General features: G+C 30.6%; 2 protein-coding genes across 7 annotated transcripts in view; both read left to right on the forward strand.

The window, feature by feature from the left end:
* Positions 1-198: 198 nt before the first annotated feature.
* Positions 199-16,310, forward strand: LOC145325975 (WD repeat, SAM and U-box domain-containing protein 1-like). The gene is made up of 24 exons (XM_080169021.1): positions 199-337; positions 645-709; positions 1,171-1,272; positions 1,476-1,562; positions 1,883-1,926; positions 2,516-2,595; positions 2,963-3,051; positions 3,921-3,958; positions 4,039-4,114; positions 4,306-4,385; positions 5,363-5,447; positions 5,772-5,947; positions 6,346-6,436; positions 6,720-6,857; positions 7,147-7,238; positions 7,587-7,704; positions 7,912-8,058; positions 9,305-9,441; positions 9,665-9,789; positions 10,016-10,165; positions 10,417-10,537; positions 10,716-10,807; positions 11,034-11,160; positions 12,082-16,310. The coding sequence occupies exons 1-24, from the start codon at positions 231-233 to the stop codon at positions 12,202-12,204; spliced, it is 2,490 nt and encodes an 829-aa protein (XP_080025147.1). The 5' UTR covers positions 199-230; the 3' UTR covers positions 12,205-16,310.
* Positions 16,303-19,240, forward strand: part of LOC145325976 (alpha-1,3-mannosyl-glycoprotein 4-beta-N-acetylglucosaminyltransferase A-like) — a 44,162-nt gene continuing 41,224 nt past the window's right edge. For all 6 annotated transcript variants that reach the window (XR_013881688.1, XR_013881687.1, XR_013881689.1 and 3 more), the window contains exons 1-2: positions 16,303-16,441; positions 17,487-17,549. Coding sequence is in view for 1 of the 6 variants with exons in the window: in XM_080169023.1 (XP_080025149.1) it covers positions 16,416-16,441; positions 17,487-17,549 (89 nt within the window). In the remaining 5 variants the exon portion in view is untranslated. The remainder of the gene's footprint in view (positions 16,442-17,486; positions 17,550-19,240) is intronic.

Genomic DNA, 19,240 nt, shown 5'->3' on the forward strand with positions numbered 1-19,240 from the left:
TCTTTTTTAAATTTCCGATTTGTATATTTTTGTTATAATGTGAGAGAATGTATAAATCAGCTGATTTCTGTTATTATTATTCCATAATAGTGAAGAAGATACTTTACAAATAAATTAAAGATAACAAAATTGTACTTTAAGATAATGTTTTGTCCACTAAAATTGATATTATAAGACCTCATATTTTCAAAGATATTTAATGATGAAAAATTATTACAGACATGCCTTAAATGTGGGAAAATGCTGAAAAAGTGTTCAGTTCGAGTCCCCACCAACTTGACATAAATAGCTGTGATATTTCAAAGACTGGCGTTGTAGCAACTTGTTCTAGTGACAGGTAATTATAACAATATATAAATTTAAATTTCTGTTCCCTATGTATACCAAAAAACAGATATATATTATATATGTCCTTACCATGAATTTCATTCTTGAGGGGGGGCCGGGGGGAGAAGGAATTATAAAAAAAAAGCACCCAGAGACAATTTAAAATAGTAATGGATTTTCACGAAAGGTTCCCAGATAAAATGTAAATAACAATCTGATCAATTTTTATGTAGGAAATGTTTGTATAATCATGAAAACACTACAAACTTCATTTAAATGGATTTAATGATATAATCTAATAAAATTAATTTATATAGGACCATTAAACTTTGGAGATTAAGCAAAGATGGCTTGGTGTCTCTACCTCAATCACCTTTAACAGGTATAAAATACACTAACTGATAGTTTTGGAATTATCTTCATACTTTATGTATGTAAAATTACGCATCTACAGTATACAATTATATAATTGACTGATACAAACACCATCATACATGTATATAAAGAGCACACGCAAAAAATAGGGTTACATCTTCATTACAGGGGGGGCTAGACCATTTTAAAAACCGGTCATTTTTCGTAACGTATACTGTAGTTATAAATCATATTTTATCGTAAGTTTAACCATTATTGCTCTTTTCTTTTTCACAAGTCAAATAGAGACATAATTAAATTCTGCAAGTTGGTTTGCTTTTAAATAAGAATTAAGAGAATTGGTTTATTCATGTATTTTGATACCACATTGATTATAAGGTAACTAAGATTACATTTTGTATATTTTTTTCTGCAAGATGCTGTTATCAATTTTCAAAAGTTACTTTTTATCATTAATTAAAAATAAAGGCCACAGCTACTCTGTGAACGTGGTAAGATTTTCAAAACATGGCACAATCTTGGCATCTGCTTCCACAGATGGAAGTGCCGTTCTCTGGGATGTCAAAACAGGTAAATAAATGTCTAATCAATGTTTAAACCTCTATTACATTATTTTTGGCATATAATTTTTTATACCTATCTACTTTTATATACCTAATAATAATAATAACTTTTATTTAATAACTCTTTTAATCCTGTTATGAGAAATCACATAGACATTTAGTTAATATTTATGCATAAATTCAAAGAACAAACCACTTTTTTAAATGTAGGGGAGAAGCTCTTATCTGCGTATTCACCTTCTGGCTTCAGCTTTAGAACTTGTGCCTTATCACCAGATTCAGCCTTCTTTGCCACAGGTAACTCATCATAATATTTATGTACACTGAGAATTTGTTACATAAATAGATTATCTAACATGCTCACTTATTTATAACTTAATAGCTTTAACTTCCTATACATATACTTGAAAGGTTTTAAAACTTTGAAAACATAAAATGTGAACATGAAATGTATTTACTTCTTATGCTGAATGAAAACATCTGTAGCGTAATAAAAGATGTCTGTTTGTCTTGTGTTTAAAATTTGCCTTATATGAAAAAAAATGGAACTTTTTCATTTTTAAAAGCATATTTTTCATGAAAACTATTTATAGTTTTATTTTGTCTTGTAATTTCAGGAGGTGATGATGATAAAGTTCATATCTGGAATGTTTCCACAAAGGTGATTAAAAACTAGGTAGGGATGGCAATCCGTCAAATTTTTGGACCGGATTCGGATTCTTACATGAATCCGTCAACAAAAATGGCGGATTCCCGCGGATTACGGATTCTTATTTTTGGCGGATTCCGGATTCGGATTCCGGATTCTAGCAATATTTTAAAAGGCTTTTTAAAATTTTTTTAAAAAATAAGTGCTACATATGTCCTAAAAGTTAATGTTCTTGGTGTTCTTTATAAATCAATTCCGAGAATCGAACCATATTTTAAAAGATTTTATATATAATGATGATAGGTAATCTTTGCCTTCAAAAAACGGATGTTGAAAGAAAAAACTCAAGACACCAATTTTAGCCTACCAATTAAAAATCCGAATCCGCTATTAAAAAACGGATTCCGGATTCGGATTCCTAAATTGATCAAAAATTGGGCGGATTCCGGATCCGGATACGGATTGCCAACCCTATTAAAAACGTTATATTTTCATCCCAAGATTGATGTACCTACCTACTCTTTTTTTGCTTCGCTAAACACGTCTTTGCATGATGTCAGTTACTTTTTGTCCACATTTATTATCTGACTTTGTATTCAAGGAACTTGTCCGAAGTATATCTGACCACGAAGCCACAGTAAATTCTGTTTGTTATTCTCCTGATGGCAGTATCTTAGTCAGGTTAGCTTATCAGATCCAGATATTTTTTCAGGTGCCTTATTAAACACGGAGGGAGGGGACATTGGGCTGTATATTACACTAGTCCCCAAAGTCTTATAATAACATTTTTTTGCTAGCTAAAAACCTTTGGGGACTATTAATGAATTTGATTGGTTGGTATAATTAGTTGAGTAACCAAACGTTTCACCCACTGATTGCAAACTACAGAAGGAGTAATTTTTGTGTATAATCATTTGTGATGTACATCAATTTATCGGTCATTGTATAATCCCTTTAGATCCTTGCATATAACATTACCTGATTCTGTTATTCTTTCTGTTTAAAATAAAACTTTTTTCAAACCTCATTATTGTTCATTTTATTTTAGTACTGATCTCAATGGAAAATTATTTGGTTGGTCGAGTCAAATTCATCACCATACTTTGTTATTTGCAGTTATGGAAGCTCATGACTTAGGTAAATATAGGGAGGCAGGGGACATTGAGTTGTTTATAACAATAGTCCGAAAAGTCAATACTAAATTTTTCTTATTCGATGGCTTTTATTGAATTTTTTCAACCATTAATTGTAATCTACAAAATTTAAAGGGGATGTACATTAATTTATTGGCCATTGTCTTATCCTTTTAGATCTCTGGGTAAATGTATCTATCTAACTATATGTATATTCCTAAATGTATCTTACTATATGTCAGAACATAGCTTTATTTTATTTAATCTTTTAATTTTGACAAACTAGAAGTGTCCAAAGTTTTCCACCAACTAGTTTAAATTTTCGCGAGGGGTACTTTTATACTTAATAATTGAGCGAGTAAATCAATTTAACGTCCATTGTCTTTTATATCTGATAACTAAAATAATAACAATAATAGGATCTAAAGTAATAAGACAATGGGCGATAATTTAATATAAATTATGATAAATGAGATTATCCCTGCAATAGATTTAAATTTTTGATTGAAAAGTTTGATTCAAGATTTTTTAAATATCAAAAGTTGTTAAAGCCAATAAATGATAGAACGCAATTAAAACCTTGGATTGCCAATATAATTTATATTCATTGTCTTCTCCCTCCCTGTGGAGATTGCAACACAGACAAAACAATTGATTTATACAATTTCCAATCTTTTTAACTTTTCTAATAGATATTAGTACGTTTCATTATATTTTTGTCAAGAGCAATTTTCGATATTTGTCAATATTGCTTGCTAGTGCGAAATTAAAATTGCATTTAAACGCACTTGGAACAGTTTTATAAGACAATTTTCAGCACGGTTATAAAAGTTGGCATCTAGAGAATGTATAATATGGTTATTTTTTTGTCAGGAGTTATGTGTGTTGATTTCAGCCCAGAAACTTCTAAGGTACCTAAACATTTTTATTAATTTAGAAAATTTTCTCATTTTACTGTTCCTTTCAGAAAACAAACATTTCATTTTTTCAGACTGCCCTAACATCCTTTTATTCCCTTGCAAGTTGTGGTAGCGATGGACTAGTAAAACTTTGGAATATTGAAATTGGTCAGTTTTTAAGATTTCATGGCCTTTTTTTATGCCTTACTTAATTACGTATATTTTGTTTACATTTTTGAGCTTTATAACTTTATTTTTAAAGTAAAGCAAAATAAAGTTTTTTTTTATTATATAACAACAAATATTTATATCTTTTAATGTGTTTTATTTATACCAATTTTACTTGATTATTTACTTAGGTAGTAAAAACGTAATACAGAGTATAGCAGAAAGTTTTGCTCATGTTGGAAATGCTATGTGTGTCAAGTTTAGTCCAAAGGTAAATTCTACCATTCCCGGATTTTTTGTCGTTTTTAAAAGCGAAGCTTTTCTATAATTAGGGTCGGTCCGTCCGTACGTCCATCACAGAGAGTTAGCTCTTTTCGTTAATTTAAACAGGTTAGAATTGTCCTATCGATTCCAAACTTTGCATGATGATTCCTATAGTAGTTAGGTACAATTAAGAAAGCGTAGCAACTCTATAAACAATACCAGAATGTCCGTACGTCCATTTTAAACATGTCGATTTTTAACTTTTTTGACAACAAATTTTTGTATGTTAAATTTATCCGATTCTTCTGATTTTTTAAAAACTGATTCCTATTACAACAAGGTACAATGTTACAAGCGAAGCATCTCTATAAACAAGTCCCAAAAATGTAAGTATGTCCTTAAACAGTATCATCTATTTATGCAGTTTTGCAACAAATTTTCTAAAAATATTGTTTGTACTGATGCATTAATATTATGCTAATTCAGTTCTGACAATCTACAAGTGTTAATGTTCGTTTGTCCTTCCATTTCAGAGCTTCGCATTTATGGATGTTGTCATCCTTGTTAGTTAATATTTTTTAATAATCTTTGTATATTACTATCAATTTTTATTTTCGAAGCTGCTCTTAAATTCACTGCATCTCACCGTCCTTCAGTTAGTCTGTAATTCTATGGGGAAATGTGATTTTCTCTGCTGGTATTTATGATATATATACTGCTTATTTTTTTACGAAATAACATCCAGTTAACAATTTTAATTTACCTACTTGGTCCTTCAGTTTGTCGCTCACAAATAAATTTATTTTTTAGATATTTTTGATTTTATTCTCTATTCCATAGTGACATTTTAACTCCTTTTCTTTTGTGTGACCACTCATCTTTATAACTCACTTTGTACGTTTGTCCATCCACGATTTCTTTGTGCTTCGCTTATTTTAGATGTTGTCATCATTTTTTTTGTTTTACAAAAATATTCAATTTCAGGGTGATACCTTGGCGACAACAGGGGGTGATAAATGTGTCAAAATTTGGACTTATCCTGGTTTAGAATGTATTAAAACAATTGAAGGTATCATACAAAATTATTTACCCTAAAAATACTTAATTTACTTTTACTATCATATAAAGTAGTAAGCTTATTTTGTCTGTAACGAAGGATCTCGCAACCAATAATCTGATATGGTTCTTCTTTACAGTGAAGCTTCTAAAGGGTCCTGAGATGGTTACAGGCTATTTATTTCATAAATAAGTCTGGGTATGGTTTTATTTAGACTATTTTTCTGCCCTTCCACATCCCTTCGAATATAGATCCCCAAGATGATAGGGGCGCGGCCACTTGTATTTTAGAAATACATTTCGCTATTAAATAGCTCTATAGTCTATATTATTAAAGGATTTTCGAGATATGTAACTTCCTGCGTATTTGACAAAACAGGAAGTATTCTAATGGCTACCTCTAAATACCTGCAAGTTTGGTGCAAGGATTCCAACCTGGGAATATTCAGTAATATTGAAGAAAAGTATGAAAAGAGCTTTTCTGAAGAGAAATTTAACCACCAGTTAACCATGAACAGGATAGGAATATTGAATAAATTATAACTTATAATATTTATGAGGTACACTTTAGCTAGAATTTAAGTACTATATCTTTGTAATACTATTGCATTGGCTGCATTTCTATAGGCATTGATTTTTAAAAAGTGGGAGAGTTATTTAGGTGTAATCTATAGGCTTCTTGAGACACTTTAAAAATGGGGGGGGGGGAAGTCTTTTAGGGGTGATTTCTGGGAGTATTTACCATACCTCAAAATGATTTTAAAACTTTCCATGAATTCTAAGAAGCGAAATTGTAAGAGCCATATTATTCAGCCGTTAACTATATTATTCAGAACCTTCAGATAGGCATCAAATACTTTAAGGACTGTAGTATAAGGTGTACAAATCAGACAAATAAAGTAAAAATATTCAACAGAAAGAAGATAGAGCTTGTAAAGAAACTAACACCATGTGGAAGTGCCTCTGATGTTACAACTTGTGATATTCATAATAATGTAATAGGTAAACAGTAACACAGATATATATTTTTTAAATCTTTGCATTTTTTTAAATTTTCCAATTTCAAAATGTGATTGCTAAATAGTAAAAAAATAATTTTGCATTTATAGAATGTAGAATCATAAAATTTTTAAAATAGAATTTATAGTTTTGAAAAGAATTTGATATCTATAGATAAAATATATATTTATGTCCGCCAATCTAGTACTTGAACCTTAATACTAGTATTTGCTAAATAGTGTAGTTAAAAAAAAGTAGAAAAAGATTTATAATTATACTATTTCAGCTATTGGTTCAACGGGTACCTTAATAACTTTATGGAGTATAGTCCCAGCTGGAGAAACAGTCACTATAGAGGAGCATCCATCCTCTCCATTGAAAGGACATACCTACTCGGTCTACTCCTTGAGATTTTCTAAATCTGGTGAGATATTTTTTTTATACATCATATAAGTTTAGGGTATAGAACACACAAACAGACGATTGGGTTTAAATAATTCCTTTTAACTTAACCCACATTCTTTTACTTCAATTTGTTAAAACTAGCGGCTGTACCTGGTGAACCTAGAGGAGAGGGTCAGTAAAATAGCAAAAAACAACCCGAAACCTATGCGAAGCTTCCTAATAACCCTAATCGGTTAACAGTGCTTAGCGATATCTAAAGGGACAAAATTTTTCCATCAATTTTTCTTATTTTCATGTTTTGCAATTAGGTTTGCTAGTCTCAGGTTCCTTGGATGGTGACGTCATTTTGTGGAATGTTGAAACAGGCCAACTTTTAAACAGGCTCCAGAATCCAAAACAGGTTTATTTGTTGTTTTTTTTTTAAATAAAAATTATTTTATTGTGCAAATGTATTAGACATGATACAAATTAAGTAGTATGATGTACAGTACATCTATTTATCGTTTGTATATCTAATCTAAGACAAAGATCTTCACAACCGCTGGAGCATTGGGCTCTACTTTGAAAAAAAAAAATCCATAGGGGTTAGTGTCGACAAAACTACTTAATAATTTAGTAGAAATGTTTGAAATGAGCGGTTCTATGATTTACATTATTTATGAAAGTATATCTATTTTTAAAAAGTTCCTAGGAGCAAGAGCATATATACTTACCTAATTGTTCGTTGGTACCAATATATCTATTTTAGATTGGATTCCGCGTGGTACAAGTATCTGCTGATAACAATATTTTAGTGGCAGGCGGGGATGATGACCTTATTCATATCTGGAAAATTCATCCAGTGGTTCATTATCTAAATATTAAAGGTAGGGACACACCAATTCAAGATTTTATTGTTAATGCATTAAGTCATGGGTCAAAGATTAGATGTGTGTTTTAAAATATTTATAAAATTGGTTGAATAAAATTGGTCTTAATCTTTCTAGAAGCTTTTACTTACGATTCTTGATTTTTAATATTTAGATACTCTGGGTAATTTTAGAGTTCTAATTTATTTTGTAATAATTTTTCAGGTCATGAAAATACAGTGTTTGCACTGGATATCTCTCCCGACTCATCTGTTCTTATTTCTGGATCTTCTGATGAATCCTTAAAAGTGTGGGACCTGAACCAGTGGCCTCCTGGCAAACTCAATAGTATAGAAGAGGTTCATGACTTAGGTATGCAAAAATCCATTCAAACAAACTAAAGCAGTTATTTAGGGGAAAACGGACAAAGGAATTAAACATTGTGTAATACTAACGGTTCCTCCTAATGGAGAGCTCGATCTGTTTTGTTGCTAGCAGGGATAAGGGATAGGAAACCTGGCCATAAATTAGGTCTCGGCCTGGTTTTGAAAGGGATCATGCAACTTTTACCATTTGCCTAATTTAATGACCTTACTGGCGGACGGCTCATATTGGCTACCGCTCTAAACCAATAGTGTTCTGTGATTTGGGCTTGTTTTGTATCAACCAATCACCAATTGGCGGAGCCAAATGGTGATTGGTTGATACAAAACAAGCCCAAATCACAGATGGCGGAAATTTTAGAAGCAGACAATTCTCGAAAAAATAATGATTTCGTCTGCTACGAAAAAATAAATATAAATGGTGTTAGATCACATTAGTTTAATTATTAAATCTGCTTAGAGTTAAACATTAAAAAAGGGCCACATAGAAAAAACAAAAATAACGGGATTATTTTTTTGGAAAGAAGGTAGCTACGAATTTTCATTTGGTAGTTTATAAATTAGATGTTGTATTTTGAATTTTAAAAATTTATTACGGAATTGATACAACACCTTCACCCTAATTTTTGTACAATACAACACAGTACAGATTACATTATATCCAGTATAGTATCCAAAGAACTTGATAGAATGTTACCCAAGTGCATATTTATTTATTTATTTTGAATTTTAATTAGCAATGAAATTTTCAAATAAAATTTTTACTCATTAATAAAAATGCAAATAATACAAACTAAAATCTGTCTGAGGGAAACCCAACGATAGCTTTCTGACAGTTCAAATTACCAAAGTAAAAGATAAAAAATTTTGGGAGAGAAAAAAATTCATTTTAACAAAAGCCATTAATATATAGGTTTATAAAAAGTTATGTTTTTTACTTTAAGCTAGCTACCTGAATTTGATTCTATACTTTATCTACACACACACACACAGCTTTTTCATTAGCATTTTATACGAACCACTGCGCTATCCCAAAACTGGTTTATTAGGCTAGAAATAGGCCTAGGCTTGAAATAGGCCTGAAATAATATTTTCCTACGTTTCCCATCCCTTATCCCTGGTTGCTAGCGAGATATTAAGTGACATAAAGAAAATCTTACTACTTCATATAATAGGATTTTATATTTTCCTAAATTCTTTCTCAGCAATAAAAAATATTATTATATCTATTCTAGGTATAACATGTGCTGCATTCCAACCTGTACCTGCAGAGTCCACAGATGACCAAAATCACCGGGTAACCCTTGCCTCTGGTGGTACTGATTCTGTTATAAAAATATGGACTTTGGAGTCACAAACCGCAACGCTAAAGGTATAAGAACACTTAACATTATATAAACACTTCATCAATTCTCGTCAAAATGCCGTTTTTTGGATCCGAAATCTGACCACCTGAATATTATTGGCCTATCTTATATTTCAAGGTTTGCTTGTTTCCTTTCATTGTTTGATTCAATAACTTTTTTTTCATAATTCTATGTTAGATTTTTCAAAAAGCTTTAATATTAAATAGCGTAATTTTCTTTGTTTATTAGGTACGATACGCTTTAAAAGACCATGGAAGTAGTATAATGAACATTAGATTTTCTGAGAAAGGAGAATTTATGGGCTCCACTGCAGGCGATAGGACTGCAAGAATTTGGGATACTAAAACCTACAGGCAAGTGGGCTCATTCACAAATATTAGACAAAGTGGGTTTAGGGGTGAAGGTATGGGGAGGGGCTATATGAGTAACTTAAAAACCTAATCCAAAACTCAGAAAACACCGAAAACTTGAATTTCGTATAGAAGAAATCAGCGTTATTTTTTGTTTTGAATAAGGTTACAAAACGAGACTTCTTTGCCCTGCCTTTGATAACACATCCATTAAATATTAAATGTTCAGGTGTTTGTTTGTATTGGATTCACACGAGAGATACGTGACCAGTTGCGCATTTTCTGTACACAACTCCATTTTTGTTACAACCAGTGAGAATATTTGTAAAGTTTGGAGGCTGGACTTTAGAAATTCTCATCAACAAAACACGTTTCAAAGGTAAATTATTTCAAGTGGAGTAGGCCTTTAGGGGCATTTAATTAGGGGTGGGGGGATTAAGTCTTCATAAAGTGGATGGACCCTCCTCCCAAATAGTCTTAAATCTTCCCTGGAAAGACAAGAAGATTCTCTGTAAAAGAGCATTAAGTGATATCTTAATCCACAGAGTGACATACTGTTATTATTTTACTTTAATGCAAAAATATCTTAAGATATTATCTAAGAATGAGTAAAAAAGGTTTTATTTTTAGAATACCTGTATCCGAATGGTCCAACCAGGAAGTTAAAACTTGGCTGAAATCCATAAATATAGACGTAATTAGAGGCGATATGGAAACTATTACAGGAGTTCAACTACTAGCTATTTCCAAAGTAAGTACAGCCTTTTTATTTCGAAGATTTTCTCTTAGAAATCGAAGATTTTTACTATAGAGGTAAGTATTATTTAAGCTCAGGAAAACTATTTGGTTTAATTTTTCCCAAGATAACTATTTAAAGTTTATGATTAAGGAATAAACTTTTATTAATCTTTATAGTTAATGTTTTTTAGGCTGATTTAGAAACAAATGGATATGATAATGCTCAATGTTTGAAAATTCTTGAAAATATTCAGTGGTTGAGACATGGCAATGTTAAATCTAGGTAAAATTTACACTTTTATAATCCAATTTCTTACATTAAACTTGTATAAAACTCATTTTCAAAAACCGAAATATATCATAAATAGCAGTCGAGAAAATCACTTTTCCCCAAAGCGTTACAGACTGACAGACGGACGGTCAGACAAAGTTGATTAATTTATAGTTAATAGCAATTGTCTCTTAAATTATTTTTAATATTTTTTTCATTACATTAAACTATTTTTTAGTCAAAATCAAATATGTACAAACGATGACGACATCCCATCTGATTTCTTGTGTCCAATAACTCATGAAATTATGGAGAATCCTGTTGAACTATCGGATGGATTTGTCTATGACGAGATGGCGATTAAGGTTTGTGATTATCTTACAGTATGATTTTCAAAACATCAACATTTGTATCCTATGCTTAAAATCATGTCCATTTCTGTCTTTATTCTATTTTAAGTAGCGAAGCTACTCTATAAATTGGATGTGTCTGTAAAATTTGACTGTTCTACGGCCTGAAACAAAAAAATATCTTCATTTTTATCTGTTTTTTATTTACTGATTCCTAATATTCTGTGGCGCCTAAACTTTTATTCACAAGCTTTAATAATTTCTGACTGCTTATAGAACTTCAGAAAAAAGGGTTAATATCCCAACATTAAGCTACAGTAAGTGACAACTTGGATTACAAAATATATATGTTAAGAGAAACAATAAAGTGGATAATATGATGTATTTATTGACTTTTTACAGATAAATACAACCCCACACACTATAACACATTAGTAATCACCTATGCACTCAAACAAATGTTGTGCTTTAAATAATGGTACATTTTCTCTGTAATAAATATCAAGATTTTACTTAAAAGTTAAATTAAGAAATAGGAATAGAGAATATAAAGAATATTATTGATTCACTTCATAAACAAATATGCTACAACTTTTCTTCAAAAGATTACTAAATATTTAATACATATTTGCCTCTTGCACTACAATACATCCTAAAAAACAAACATTAATTAGCTATATACTGTAACATAAAAATAATAATGGTTTGCTTTATAAAGACAATTTATTTGATAAAAAGTTACCATACCACATATTCTGATACATTATTTTACAATAAAATCCTTATATTGACTTATAAACAATAAATGAAAATAATTTTCTTTATATTTAATTCAATTTTAACTGGCAAATACATCCTACATTGCTCATTATCTAATTTTTTCCCAAGTATGTTTTGGCTTTGCTGATATTATAATTTAGTTTTATGTTTTTTAAGGAATGGTTGTTAACACGAAAACAGACCTCACCCATGACAAATCTTGAGCTTCAAGATTGTAATATGGTGCCTTGTATCCAACTTAAGGAAAAAATCCACCAATATTTGTTAGAGAACAGATAAGCTTCTTTAATTACAAGCAATGCTCTTCTTCAAGTCATTGTATTAGTTAAATGGTTACCTAGTCAGAATCCATTTAATTGATTTTTTTAGTTTTTCTTTAAGTTTAGGTAAGCTTCGTTGAAATTAGGAATTTTATCAAAATAGTCTCTAATTAAAAGATTTAATAAATTTACATATGAAAATAGTCAGTTTGTTGTAACTAAAAGTTTTTTAAACAAAAAAGCTTCACTATATAAAACCTTAATTACCTCTTAATAAATTTACATTTTTTGATATTTTTTTCTGAAATACTTGCAATGAATTTTTGCAAATCTTTTTAACAAATTATCTTTTTTAATACCTATACATACATGAAAGTGTCAGTTTAATTATTAAAAATGATTAATGCATTTAATCTTATTTTGTAATAAACTATTCTATAAATTTTATTTTTGCAAAACAATTTATGAAAAAGACAAGATATTGATTTTTAAATTAGATATTAATTTATTTAATAATTATATTTAGATCATTAGTTTTTTTTACTTTAGAATTTCTTCAACAATTCATTTTATGTATAAAAATAGCTCTGTTTTTAAGAGGTCAAAATTCAGGTGCACCACGCACCCCATTTGAATCCATAGTACGTTTTTTAATGCTGGTGGATTCTTTATAAAAATTATGGTCGCTTCAACACTAGTAAGGTAATATTGATTTTAAAATCTTCCAATGTCACATAAATAATCTACAAAAATAAAAAAATGTTATGTTAATAACGGTTCTATGATTTTATTTCATTTTGTAGATTATTTTTTGATTTTAGGGAATTTAAAAAAAAACCAGCGATGCAGCGACCCTAATTTTTTTAAGAATACACCTCTGCTCTATGAAAGATTATTATAATTCCCTGATTCCAAATGTAAATTGATTAAATGTTTAATCCTATAGAAAGAAGCCACACATAACAGAGAGATTTCTATAAAACAGAGTTATATTAGACTGCTTTTTAAAAATGGATTTTTTATTACTTGGATCTTACATCAGATTATCATGTTTTCTAATAAAGTGAACTCTGGGCTAAAATAACGACTCCCCCTTCCCCTCCCTTTACCCCATCGTTTTCCTCTCCTACTAGACTAACGGATTGACCAATGAATAACAGGGAAATAGCAACCTAAATTGACGACAATTTTTCCAGTGTCATAATATCCACGTATATTCTATAACCATTTTCTAATCTAAGAAGAAAAAAATATTTGTTGATTATTTCATAAACAAGTCCATGTTAAAGTGTTCAATTATTGATTCGAGGAATGAAAAATTATCCTGAAAAATATATCCCCTTCTTTTCACCCACTCCATCCCCATCCCCTCTATGAAGATGTGTCAGTGTACTTTGATGAGTCATGCTACAGCATTACCAAAATTGTGTCTCTAGAATGTTTTGGTCTATTTTAATCACTTAAACATTCAAAAATTTGGTTAGTTGCTTAACAAACAAGAAACAGCAAAAAAAATAAGTAATTTACAAATCTTTATATTTTGAGTAATAGATTCTTAATTTCTTAATCTCTAATCAATATTTGGGTATAGTCCCTTTCTAGGCAGCGCCTCTTAATGGGCCTTTTGTCTTATTTGCACAGCAGCTTTTCTCCTATTTCGGTGGGCTCTAACCCTGCGGGCTCAATTGCACAACCCTGCTGGGCAATTATCTAACCTAACCTAAAAATAACCTCAAAAGCTTCTGTGAAAATTCGACGAAACGCCCCTTACGAGGCGTTGCCACTAAAGGGACCATACTCCAATATTGTAAACTAAACATTAAAATCATTTGAATGATTTGGTTGGTTTGATTGTAATTACGTAACACTTAGTCAGCTATTTAAAAGTTTAGTTAGTTGCAATTACTAATATACTTAGTATGTATTGTTATGTTTTATTAGCAATATTTTGTATATAGATAAAACGCAATATTATAATTAAGTTTTTGATTGAGCTTATGTCAAATATAATCAAGTAGGTACAAGTTTTATTTTCTGTGATAGATTTTAATTAATATTTTTATCATTCCATTGTAATTTCATCCACAACATACTAGATCAGATCTAACAAGGAAAGAACCTTGCTTTAGAATTCAGGTTGGGCTAAACTTTATCAATCTTTTATAACCCTACTTAACCGGATCAAAATTTAACTAATTTAACCTTGGTTATATGGGTGCAGTTCCATGCGGGTGCAATACTATGTTCTTTATTTTATATTTTTTTGTTTTTAGTAGCGAAGCTGCTCTATAGTTCACTTTGCCTGTCCGTCCGTCTGTCCGTCCGTCCGTAACGCTTTAGGGGAAACGTGATTTTCTCGGCCCCTAATCAAGATAGACAGCTGAAATCTTTAGGAGTTTTCAACGAAGTTTCACCAAGATTTACCAAATAATCGGGGTGCTAGATTGATTCCTAGATTTTTAAGTTTTTGTGATTTTCTCAACTCCCTTTCAAGATAGATGGCTGAAATTTTCAGGGAATAAATAAGTTCACATTCTACAAAATTTTCACCAAGTTTAATGATTATTTTTATGACCCTGCAATCTAGTTAACTTTTTCCCATAACCATCCATAATTTTGAGCTTTGCTACTTATGGATGTTGTCGTCCTTGTTTATAATTTGAAGAGTATGTATAAATGTTCAAATTGATTTTAAAGGGGGGGGGGGGCGAAAGTGACACTTTTTGAAACCAAAACTAAAAGTCAACAAAGGAACTCAACTAAAAAAAGAGTTACAGGTCTGAGATTTTGCATGGCAGTTGCTTTATAGGGGTAAAATATGGAACTGTGAAGAAACGGCGGCGCAACCGCCGAAAACCGCCGTTTTCCGCCGAAATTTTGTTTGCCTTTTCTCGGCGGTTTTCGGCGGTTGCGACGCCGTTTCTTCACAGTTCCATATTGTACCCCTATAAAGCAACTGCCATGCAAAATGTCAGACCTGTAACTCTTTTTTTGGTTGAGTTCCTTTGACTTTTAGTTTTGGTTTCAAAAAGTGTCACTTTCGCCCCCCCCCCCCCTTTTTAAAAATTAGTAGGTACTTTTTTCAAGTTACGGTCATTTATTTCACTTCTACATTAGAATTTACTTAACCAATAAGTATATATTTATAATGATAATGATTTTTTTTTTTGGTTAGAAGCATGTTATTTTGTTTGTTTATAAAAGGTAATTATTAATTTTACTGAAAATAGTTCGTTCTATTTGTGAGCTAATTTTAATCCATTATTTTCTAATAATTACTCCAGATCAAATATAAAAAAATTAATAATTTAGATTGTTGTACACTTTAACTTTTAAGGTTATAAATCATATAAATATTATTTACAGTGAAAAGACATTAATTGTTATGTTTTTAAATATTTATAAAACTATAGGTATTTAGCCAACAAAAAATTTTCATTGTTTTGCCGAAATTTTAAAAATGTTATTGAGTGCCATAAAATATTTATTCTTGTATTTGAAACTTTATAAATTTGATAGGTTAATAAGTTGCTACTCTATAAATATTTTTTTTTTTTTGCTTGATCACTATTATATTCTATAAATAATCTTTTAGAATGGAAATTTACTTCATATAAATTGTTGTTGTTGAATCAAAAAACACTGCTAAAACATAGAATTTTTTTCTTTGGTTCTAGTTAGATTCAAAAAGAAAACACCTAATTAGTTTTTGTATTGTAGTTTCAAGAAAAAAGCATAATTCTTTTAAAGGCTTAGTTTGTGACCATAAATATTAATATCTTTCAAAATAATGCATGGCTTAATCAATAAAGCTTTATAGGATTGTTTAAAGTAGCTTTATTTTATAAATTAAAAACCACGTAAATGGAGACATAATAACTGTGGAGATCTCGTAATTCGATCAAGTATCCGTCTGTTTACATAAGGTTATTGAGTTTAATTGTTGAGGATGTTACTAAATTTATCAGATACTTTTTACGTCTTTTCCACTTTTTTACTGTCTCCCTTAATTTCATGTTACAAATCCTTCTTTAAGTTTAACAATGCTACGCTTTTTTCGGCGTGATCATTCTAGTTTTGTTGCATTTTAGGGTATTTAAATTGGATGACTATTTATATTTCAGACTTGTATAAAAATGAGACGTATGATGAGCATGTTGATGTTACTTGACAAGTTGGCAGCTAAATTGTAACAAACTGAAGCCCAAACGTGTTCGATTATTTACCATCATGAATAAACATAGATATATGAACGGGTAAGCAAAAGGGGTAGTTTCACGAAATGCATTTGAACTTAATTTAGTGAACCGCATATTTTTTCCTGGTTAATTGGTTAAACTACATTTATATGGCATATATTTGAAAGAATTTTAATTTTCTACCACGTAGTTTTTAAAATATCAAGACTTTAAAATCGTCTTTCTTAAATTGCATATATCACAAAAAGACGATTTTCAAGTCTTGATATTTTCAAAACTATGTGGTAGAAAATTGAAATTCTTTCAAATATATGCCATATAAAGTTAGTTTAAGCCATTAACTAGCAAAAAATATGCGGTTCACTAAATTAAGTTCAAATGCATTTCGTGAAACTACCCCTTTTACGTTATGATTCTGACAAACAAGGATGAAAATATCTTTAAAAACAATGCCAAAAATATTAGACATGGAGACAAACTAGGAAGGAAGAGTACAATGGGTTGTTTATTACACTAGTCCCCAAGTTTTATAATAACATTTTATTATTCATTGGATTAACAACTTTGGATACTTTCATAGAATTTTATTGGTTGGTTCAACAAGTTGAGTGTCCAAACGTTTCAACCACTTATTGTAATCTGAAGAATAGGGAATTTTGTGTATCATCTGCATTGTGGATGTACATCAATTTATCGGCCATTGTATTATCACATAAGATCCCTTGAGACAAACGAACTTTGGAGTCTTGTATTTTTTTAACATAAAAACAAAGAGGGACGTAACTCATTCTCATTTTTAGTTGGGCCCCCGCGTCTAGGTAGGGGGGCGGCAGAGGAATCACTTCTAAGTTATATCCAATAGACTTCAGCTACATCCCCGATGTTAAGCTATACTAAATAACTGGACATGCATTTATTTCTTATTGGTAGTGCAGCTACTTTACAATCAGTGTTTATTTCAGCTTATACCAACAACGAAATTAAATCGTAAAAAATCACGAAACCTTTAAATGATTTTTAGCTGTCATTGGGGGGCACCCCCCAAATATTATTTTAGATTTATTTCGCTTGTTGGCTATACCTTATTCCTGTGTATATTTAGGTTTGAGGGGGTGAACTACGATGATGATGAGTGCTGTTGTGATTGTTCCTCCTATATACAAAGGTAAGCTATCTGCACACGAAAGTAAAACAATAGAGTAGGAAAGAGTTAAATAACTGTATGTCTTCGTCCCCTGGGACCTGTGCCGACTTTCAATTTGGTCTTTGAATATCAGCCAATAGCGTCGGAAATATTACAGCCAAGTAGCTACAAAGGAGAAAAAAACAATTTGCTAGCAGACTTTAAAGGTCCAGGTAGTTTAGTTATACATTTATTATCTTCACGAGCCTAGCGTCTCTATTGTTTACTAATACCAATTGGTGTGTACATATATTCGGCGATTTCCCTGATATCAGATATGGACCACAACCAAACTGGACTTGGAATAATATTAAGACGTTTTAGTGATCTTACTCGACCCACCAAACACAGACACTGTAGTTTAATATCGACACTTGATTGAAGGGGTATTTAAAGTATTCTAATTAAATGATTGATAAAAACAACACAGTTTGATTTATATGACCTAACAAGGAAATTTTCATCCAAAAGTTAAAAGCAAATAAAATTACCTAAAAAGAATTTACTTTTGATCAAAAATGGTAAAATGAGAATCTTTTATCATTTTACTATTGTTACAATGTTCTGTTTACAATATCCTATTACAAACATTAGGATGTATTGTATACACTTTACTTATAGAGTAGCTAGCTTTTAAAAAAAAAAGATTTTTTGACGTAGTAAAGACGCAAACAATGGCTAACCAATCAATAAATGGAGAGGGATGGGTTTTAGAGAAAAAAAAATTTTGACGACGTAACAAAATAACTAAATCTGTCCATGTCCAATAGAAAGCTTCCCTAAAACATATCTTCTAATAAGCTCCTTATTTGTTTTATTTTCGAAAGGGTATTTTTAGTAATTAAATAATAATGCATTCTACAATTGGAATTAATCGTCCTCGTTTTGTCCAAATTTAAGGAAATTTAATAAAAAAATAAAAAAAATATATGTATTGACATGAAATATATATATTATTAATTATGGGAGCATATCCCATTATTAATGAATATAATATGCATACTTAATCATTTTTTAATTGTGTTTATTAGTAGCAAAGCTACTCTATACTTCACTTTGTCCGCCCGTCCGTCAGTCAGTCAGTCCGTTACGCTATGGGGGAAATGTAATGTCGCATTCTTATGGATGTTGTAATTCTTATTAAAAGCAAGGCCTTTTTCTATAATTATGGCCTGTTTTACCGGATAGCTCTGACAGTGATAATAAATAAATGTATTTTAGAATCCGTAAATTCATTTTAAAATGCTGATTTTTTTCTAAAATATTAACTTGAATTTTATGATTAATGTGATAAGTAGGAAAAATTATGAGCTTAATTTAATTATTACTTTTGTTCAGTCACCTAAATGTTTCCTACTTTTTTTTTGTTAAAAGCGCTGCCCTTTATAATTATTTGTGTGTTTGTTGAACTTTGCTTTTATGCATGTTGTCATCCTTGTATAATAGTGTTTATTTACTAACTAGCGGCTTCGCCCCTAGCCTCTAGGGGCTTTGCCCAAGAGGTGATAAAAAAAAATTATTGCGAGAGACCATAAAGGACCATGGAAACTCCTTCAAAAAAAAAAAAATGGGGGGGGATTTTTTGGTTTTTGGGGGGGTTGGGGGTGTCCCACCCCCCGAGAAAATAGCTTAAAACCACCACAGGACCAATAGGTAGATACCCTGAAGAGTAG

The sequence above is a fragment of the Acartia tonsa genome, chromosome 8 (assembly GCF_053477335.1).
Source record: "Acartia tonsa isolate MP-2025a chromosome 8, ASM5347733v1, whole genome shotgun sequence".
NCBI lineage: Eukaryota > Metazoa > Arthropoda > Copepoda > Calanoida > Acartiidae > Acartia > Acartia tonsa.

What these genes read in the sequence shown, in the direction of transcription:
- LOC145325975 (XM_080169021.1), top strand. Translation starts at nt 231, where the DNA reads ATGTGGGAAAATGCTGAAAAAGTGTTCAGTTCGAGTCCCCACCAACTT. An exon ending in TATGGAAGCTCATGACTTAG is followed by an intron (nt 3,052 to 3,920) that starts GTAAATATAGGG and finishes TTTTTTTGTCAG; the next exon opens with GAGTTATGTGTGTTGATTTC. An exon ending in CACAAACCGCAACGCTAAAG is followed by an intron (nt 9,442 to 9,664) that starts GTATAAGAACAC and finishes TTTGTTTATTAG; the next exon opens with GTACGATACGCTTTAAAAGA.